We start from the raw sequence: 8486 nt of genomic DNA, 5'->3' as shown, positions 1-8486 counted from the left end.
TCTACCGTTGTAAACCTTGTGATATCCTAATATAATATATCTGCCATTGTAAACCTAGTGATATCCTAATATAATATATCTGCCATTGTAAACCTTGTGATATCCTTATATTAATATATCTACCATTGTAAACCTTGTGATATCCTTCTATAATATATCTGCCATTGTAAACCTTGTGATATCCGAATATAATATATCTCCCATAGTAAACCTTGTGATATCCTAATATAATATATCTGCCATTGTAAACCTTGTGATATCCTTATACAATATATCTCCCATAGTACACCTTATGATATCCTAATATAAAATATCTGCCATTGTAAACCTTGTGATATCCTTCTATAATATATCTGCCATTGTAAACCTTGTGATATCCTTTTATAATATATCTGCCATTGTAAACCTTATGATATCCTAATATAATATATCTGCCATTGTAAACCTTGTGATATCCTTCTATTAATATATCTACCATTGTAAACCTTGTGATATCCTAATATAATATATCTGCCATTGTAAACCTTATGATATCCTTCTATAATATATCTGCCATTGTAAACCTTATGATATCCTAATATAATATTTCTGCCATTGTAAACCTTGTGATATCCTAATATAATATATCTCCCATAGTAAACCTTGTGATATCCTAATATAATATATCTGCCATTGTAAACCTTGTGATATCCTAATATAATATATCTTCCATCGTACACCTTATGATATCCTAATATAAAATATCTGCCATTGTAAACCTTGTGATATCCTTCTATAATATATCTGCCATTGTAAACCTTGTGATATCCTTCTATAATATATCTGCCATTGTAAACCTTATGATATCCTAATATAATATATCTGCCATTGTAAACCTTGTGATATCCTAATATAATATATCTGCCATTGTAAACCTTGTGATATCCCAATATAATATATCTGCCATTGTAAACCTTGTGATATCCTAATATAATGTATCTGCCATTGTAAACCTTGTGATATCCTTATATAATACTAGCAGAAGTACCCGGCATTGCTGGGCGGGGGAGGGGAGGGGAAAGGGGAGGGGAGGGGGAAGGGGAGGGGAGGGGAACGGGGGGAGAGCGAGCCCCTTGGTAAAGCGAGCGATTTTTTTTTTTCATAGCGTCATAGCGTCATAGCGATTTTTTTTTTCATAGCGTCATAGCGTCATAGCGTTCATAGTGTCATAGCGTTCATATCGTTCATAGCGTCATAGTGTTCATAGCGTTTCATAGCGTCATAGCGATTTTTTTTTTTCATAGCGTCATATCGTTCATAGCTTCATAGCGTTCATAGCGTCATCGCGTTCATAGCGTTTCATAGTGATTTTTTTTTCATAGCGTCACATCGCTCATACCGTTCATATCTTCATAGCGTTTCATAGCGTCATAGCGTCATAGCGTTCATAGCGTCATCGCGTTCATAGCGTTTCATAGCGTCATAGTGATTTTTTTTTTCATAGCGTCATAGCGTTCATAGCGTCATCACGTGATCGCTCTGAGCGAATCAGCGCCCACCTGCTCTGATTCCGTTGATTCCGTGCGCTGAAATGCGCTGAGGTAAATATGAATAAAAAATATGGATCGTCAAATATTTTGAGTTCGGCCATGTTCGTCCCAGGCTCAATGGCCATGTCTATGCCAAATATCAAGCACGTAAGCCTCTCAGTTTAGGAGTCTATCGGTAACATTACACACACACACACACACACACACACACACACACACACACACACACACACACACACACACACACACACACACACACACACACACACACACACACACACACACAAACTGTGTTTTATATATATAGATTGCAGGAGGAGGTGGTGGTCGACTCCAAGGGATCTGGGTGATATTTAGTATTGTAGGAGGGGGTGGTGGTCGATTCCAAGGGATCTGGGTGATATTTAGTATTGTAGGAGGAGGTGGTGGTCGATTCCAAGGGATCTGAGTGATATATAGTATTGTAGGAGGGGGTGGTGGTCGATTCCAAGGGATCTGGGTGATATATAGTATTGTAGGAGGGGGTGGTGGTCGATTCCAAGGGATCTGGGTGATATTTAGTATTGTAGGAGGAGGTGGTGGTCGATTCCAAGGGATCTGGGTGATATTTAGTATTGTAGGAGGGGGTGGTGGTCGATTCCAAGGGATCTGAGTGATATATATTATTGTAGGAGGGGGTGGTGGTCGATTCCAAGGGATCTGGGTGATATTTAGTATTGTAGGAGGAGGTGGTGGTGGTCGATTCCAAGGGATCTGAGTGATATATAGTATTGTAGGAGGAGGTGGTGGTCGATTCCAAGGGATCTGGGTGATATTTAGTATTGTAGGAGGGGGTGGTGGTCGATTGTGAGGGATCTGAGTGATATTTAGTATTGCAGGAGGAGGTGGTGGTCGATTGTGAGTGATCTGAGTGATATTTAGTATTGCAGGAGGAGGTGGTGGTGGTCGATTGTGAGGGATCTGAGTGATATTTAGTATTGCAGGAGGAGGTGGTGGTCGATTGTGATGAGTGATATTTAGTATTGCAGGAGGAGGAGGTGGTGGTCGATTCCAAGGGATCTGGGTGATATTTAATATTGTAGGAGGAGGTGGTGGTCGATTCCAAGGGATCTGGGTGATATTTAGTATTGTAGGAGTAGGTGGTGGTCGATTCCAAGGGATCTGAGTGATATATAGTATTGTAGGAGGAGGTGGTGGTCGATTCCAAGGGATCTGAGTGATATATAGTATTGTAGGAGGAGGTGGTGGTCGATTCCAAGGGATCTGGGTGATATTTAGTATTGTAGGAGGGGGTGGTGGTCGATTGTGAGGGATCTGAGTGATATTTAGTATTGCAGGAGGAGGTGGTGGTCGATTGTGAGTGATCTGAGTGATATTTAGTATTGCAGGAGGAGGTGGTGGTCGATTGTGAGGGATCTGAGTGATATTTAGTATTGCAGGAGGAGGAGGTGGTGGTCGATTCCAAGGGATCTGGGTGATATTTAGTATTGCAGGAGGAGGTGGTGGTCGATTGTGAGGGATCCGAGTGATATTTAGTATTGCAGGAGGAGGAGGTGGTGGTCGATTCCAAGGGATCTGGGTGATATTTAGTATTGTAGGAGGGGGTGGTGGTCGATTGTGAGGGATCTGAGTGATATTTAGTATTGCAGGAGGAGGTGGTGGTGGTGGTCGATTGTGAGGGATCTGAGTGATATATATAGATAGTCGCGCGGCAAGGAACATCACGTGATCGCTCTGAGCGATCGATTGCAACTCTGCGTCCTGTCGTGGGCGTGGCCAACGTGGCCTCATGCTCCCAGGTGATTGGCTAACTCGAGCTCGAGAGAGCCATAATGTGCTACGGTATGGCAAAAAATATGAATCTAAAGTTGAAAGGGAAAAAAACCTATGTGGTGTGAATGGCAATGTTCGTCGCTTAAATGTGAAAAAAGGCAATTGCTTTTCGCTCTGAAATACGTGCGAACACGTAACTGAGTTAATGGCGGCAGGGAACATCACGTGATCGCTCTGAGCGAATCAGCGCGCTGCTCTGCGACCGGTCAGATTCCGGTCATAATATTTCGCGCTGAGATAAAAATATGGTAAAAGCATATTATGAAATACATTTTTAGGTCAGCCATGTTCGTCCCAGAGTCAATGGCCATGTCTGTGCCAAATATCAAGTACGTGAGCCTCTCCGTTTAGGAGTCTATCGGTAACATTACATATATATATACACACACACACACACACACACACACACACACACACACACACACACACACACACACACACACACACACACACACACACACACACACACACACACACACACACACACACACACACACACACACACACACACACTGTGTTTTATATATATAGATATCAGTCACTATGCGACCTTCAGCTTCATATCATCAGTGGAGAACCGCCAGCAAGGTGTCCCATACAGCTGCTGCTGCACCTTGCTGGGAGCGATACGCACCGCCTGCCACGCGGTGACGTTATCTCTGGTATCCACTCATCATATGGAGTCGACCTGTATATAGATATCTACCATTGTAAACCTTGTGATATCCTAATATAATATATCTGCCATTGTAAACCTTGTGATGCATACACAACCTGCTCCTTGAGCCTGAGAGCACTAAAATCAACGAGACGAGGCCAAGGCAAGTTGGGAAAAGTAAAAACATACCATAAGCAAACCCCAGTGGATCGCTGGACTGTGATGCGAGTTCCAAACGCAGAACCACGGGAAGGACACTCATGGACGGAACCAGGACGCGAAACACAATCTCAATCTGCACATGGAGAGCACAAAACGTCTATCAGGATGGACAGGAGCAGCGGCGACGGCATCATCATCATGACAGCTGATCAGGTTCAGGAGCAATGAGGTCAAAGTGCACACGAATATTAAATAAAGCAATAAAATAACAACTATTCATTAAATCACGGCATTTGAACAAAATCCAATGTACTAAAAGCTCTTTAAAAGACAAACATACACACAGACGCACATAAATGCCGCTCTACGTGGATCGAATGTCACCACACAGCGAACACATCAACAAACGCATCGCCGAACTCGAATTGGACAAAAACACCGCCCAGCCGCCGGAAGTGAGGCGCAGAAATATTATAATCACGAAATACAAAAGTCTCATCCTCGTGCCTTACAAGTATTATTTCATAATTTTCTTTAGTCGATTAAGCATGACGGGAAAATTAAATTATCTGGATGGGTAAAACGTCCAATGGGTGGGGGCGGAGATGAGATCACTTCCGCTTAGTAACGGCGTCACGTGCCCTAGAGCGATGAAAACAATCACACGGCGCGCTTGCAGTGTGTGTGCTTTGTGCTTGCAGACTTCCGCAGGAAAGTGCGAGATTTTGTGTTGTTGCAACGGTTTAACTTACGAATTTCGTCACATACTACTGGCCACTTATATCAGCATGTCTTACAACTATTTTGACATTGTGCTGCTGTGCACACACGACTCGATTGCCAGAGAGGTAGGCCACAACGCATTGGTACAAACAAAGAGTCTTTATTAAGAGCTCGCACTTCAGCACTGGGCGGGCTCGAGCTTAGAGCCCGCATATATGTCCCGAGGCCACGCCTTGTCCCCGGGCGTGGCCGTCGGTCGAAAGGCGGGGCATGCGCTTTCGTTCCCCGCCTGGACGCTCGCGCCACCCACTGGTGCGCGGAATTATTGTCCCTTGTGCCCACCACACACGCCCCCCCAGAATTCCCGCGCACCTGAAGGGTGAGTTTGCGGGGAAGCCAGATGACCCGGCCGAAACGCCCCCTGGCGATGGGTGCATGTCTGGGGGGTAGCGGGGCTGGGGGGTGCCGGGGGTCCGACCGCCGGGGGGCGGCCTCGACGCGGAGGCAGAGCTGCTTGCAGGGGGTCGTCCAGATCGAGGTGGGCCGGCTTGAGTCGGTCCACGGAGATGCGATCCGGGGCACCGCCGATGTCGATGGTGAAATATTTGTCCCCAGTCTCCAGCACGCGGAAGGGCCCGTCGTACGGGGGCCGTAGCGGTGCCCGGTGGGCGTCGTGCCGGATGAAGACGTACTCCGCCGTACGAAGCTCCGGGGCGACGTGGGAAGACGGGCAACCGTGGTGTGCCGTCAGCACGGGGGTGAACCTCCGGGTGGTCTCCTGAAGGGCGGAGCGCTGTTGCACCGCAGACCAAGGAGCCGTGGAGTCGGGGATAAATTCGCCCGGTACCCGCAGTGGTTTCCCGAAAACCAGCTCCGCCGAGGACGTGCGCAGGTCGTCCTTGGGCGCCGTCCTGAGGCCCAGCAGGACCCAGGGGAGCCTGTCGGCCCAGCTGCCGTCGCGGAGGCTGGCCCGGAGCGCAGCTTTCATCGAGCGATGAAAGCGCTCGCACAGGCCATTGGCCTGTGGGTGGTAGGCCGTGGTGCGGTGTAGTTTCACGCCGAGCCCTTGCGCCACCGCGGCCCAGAGCTCCGAGGTGAACTGGGGGCCGCAGTCGGACGAGATGTCCGAGGGGGCACCGAACCGGGCAACCCAAGTGACGATGAAGGCTTGCGCCACATCAGCCGCAGACGTCGCCGCCAATGGGACGGCCTCCGGCCACCGTGTGGTGCGGTCCACCATGGCGAGGAGGTGGGTGAACCCCCGCGAGGGGGGCACAGGTCCCATCAGGTCGACGTGCACGTGGTCGAACCGACGCTCGGGCACCGCAAATGGGGCCAAAAGGGCTTGGGTGTGGCGGTGGACCTTTGCGCCCTGGCACGCGAGGCACGTCCTGGCCCAGTCGCGGACGTCCTTCCTGAGGCCATGCCAGACGAACTTCGCCGCGACGAGCTTCTGGGAGGCCTTCGTGCCCGGGTGGGACAGGCCATGGATGGCGTCGAACACTGGGCGCTGCCAGCCAGCGGGCACGATGGGGCGAGGCCGGCCGAGGGAGACGTCGCACAGGAGGGCCGCGCCCGCGGTGTCGAACGGCACCTCGGTGACACGGAGGCCCGTGACGGTGGTCCGCAAGGCCTGGACGCCGGGGTCGGCGGTCTGGTCCTCCGCCATCCGGGCATAGTCGATCCCGAGGTGGACCGCGTGCGCGACGGACCGGGAAAGGCAATCCGCCACCGGGTTGTCTTTACTCGCCACTTGACGGATGTCCGTCGTATACTCGGACACGGCAGAGAGGTGACGCTGCTGCCGTGCCGACCATGGCTCGGCGACCTTGGCCATCGCGAACACAAGGGGCTTGTCGTCGACAAAAGCCGTGAATGGGCGGCCCTCCAGCAGATGGCGGAAGTGTCGGACCGCCAGGTGGAGCCCGAGCAGCTCGCGGTCGAAGGTGCTGTAGCGGCGTTCGTGCGGGTGAAGCTGCCGGCTAAAAAACGCCAACAGTTGCCAAGCACCACGCACCCACTGCTCGTGCACCGCGCCCACCGCGTAGTCCGACGCGTCGGTGGTGAGGGCGATTGGCGCATCGGGCGCCGGGTGCGGCAGCATGGTGGCGTTGGCCAGGGCCAGCTTTGCGCCTGCAAACGCCGCGGCCATCGGCTCCGACCAGGCGATGTCACCTTTGCCCGGCTTGCCCCGGAGGGCTCGTGCAGGGGGCGGAGGAGCTGGGCGACGTGGGGCACGAAGCGGTGGTAAAAATTTACCATGCCCAGGAACTCCTGGAGCCCCTTGATCGTGCGGGGTCGCGGGAAATCCCTGACCGCCTCCACCTTGGCCGGTAAAGGGACGGCCCCGTGCCTAGTGATGCGGTGCCCCAAGAAGTCGATGGTGGCGACGCCGAAACGGCACTTTGCGGGGTTGATGATTAAGCCGTGCTGGCCCAGGCGTTCGAAAAGCGTGCGGAGGTGGAGCAGGTGCTCCTCCCGGGACGGGCTCGCGACTAGGATGTCGTCCAGGTAGACAAAGAGGAAAGGTAAGTCGCGCAAGATGCTGTCCATAAGCCGTTGGAACGCCTGGGCCGCATTCTTCAACCCGAAAGGCATTCGCAGGAACTCGAAGAGGCCGAAAGGGGTGATGACAGCCGTCTTCGGGACATCACCCGGTTGTTCGGGGACCTGGTGGTAGCCCCGGATGAGGTCCACCTTGGAAAACACGGTCGTGTTTGCCATCCGGGCGGAAAAGTCCTGCATATGCAGGACCGGGTAGCAGTCGGGGGTGGTGGCTTCATTGAGCCGGCGGTAGTCCCCGCACGGCCGCCACCCCCCGCCGGGCTTTGGCACAATGTGCAGAGGAGAAGCCCAAGCGCTGTTGGAGCGCCGTACGATCCCCAGCCGCTCCAGCGTGGTGAACACCGCTTTCGCCACGGCGAGCTTCGTGGGTTCGAGTCGGCGTGCCCGGGCGTAGACCGGCGGCCCGACCGTGGGTATATGGTGCTCCACCCCGTGTTTAACGGCTACCGCTGAGAAGGTGGGCCGCGTGAGGGCCGGGAAACTGGCTAGGAGGCGGGTAAAGTCGTCCGCTGCCGGAAGCGTGCAAACTAAACTCGCCGGGACGGAACCTTCCAGCAAGCCGCTTGGCAAGCCGCTCAGTGAGCCGCTCAATGAGCCGCTCAGCGAACAAGCAAGCGAGCTGAAGGTTTCGGCCTGGACGAGACGTCTGCGCTTCACGTCGACCAACAGCCCATGCGCACATAGGACGTCCGTGCCCAGCAGGGCCATTGGCACGGTGGCGGTCACGAACGACCATTGAAAGTGCTGCCCTCCGAACCGCAGTGAGAGGCAACGCTTCCCGAATGTGCGGATGGGTGTACCGTTGGCGGCAAGCAAAGCGGGGCCTCGGCTCGCGGCTTGCTTGTCGGACGTGGAGGACGCTTACATGCGCTCCTGTGTCGCAAAGGAAACGGCGCCCGGACAAGGTGTCCGTGATGAACAGGAGGCTGCCGGAATGGCCGACGCTCATGGCCGCAAGTGAGCGCCGGTCGTTTCCTGACCTGTCAAAAGAACACGGCGGCGGCACGTTTTAACCT

General features: G+C 52.3%; 1 protein-coding gene across 2 annotated transcripts in view; it reads right to left on the bottom strand.

Annotated features, from left to right (window-relative positions):
* Window positions 1-4658, bottom strand: part of BRAP (BRCA1 associated protein) — a 92729-nt gene extending 88071 nt beyond the window's left edge. Inside the window, exons 1-2 of one of the 2 annotated variants that reach the window (XM_078780788.1) lie at window positions 4535-4658; window positions 4210-4315 (exon numbers count right to left, since the gene is read on the bottom strand). In XM_078780788.1, the coding sequence (XP_078636914.1) occupies window positions 4210-4282 (73 nt within the window). In that variant the 5' untranslated portion in view covers window positions 4283-4315; window positions 4535-4658. The remainder of the gene's footprint in view (window positions 1-4209; window positions 4316-4534) is intronic. The other variant, XM_078780789.1, reaches the window with a different exon arrangement.
* Between the last annotated feature and the right edge of the window lie 3828 nt (window positions 4659-8486).

This window comes from Myxine glutinosa, chromosome 6, assembly GCF_964187855.1.
Source record: "Myxine glutinosa chromosome 6, kmMyxGlut1.1, whole genome shotgun sequence".
In the NCBI taxonomy this organism is placed as follows: domain Eukaryota; kingdom Metazoa; phylum Chordata; class Myxini; order Myxiniformes; family Myxinidae; genus Myxine; species Myxine glutinosa.
This window is presented reverse-complemented; position numbering and strand designations above follow the sequence as displayed.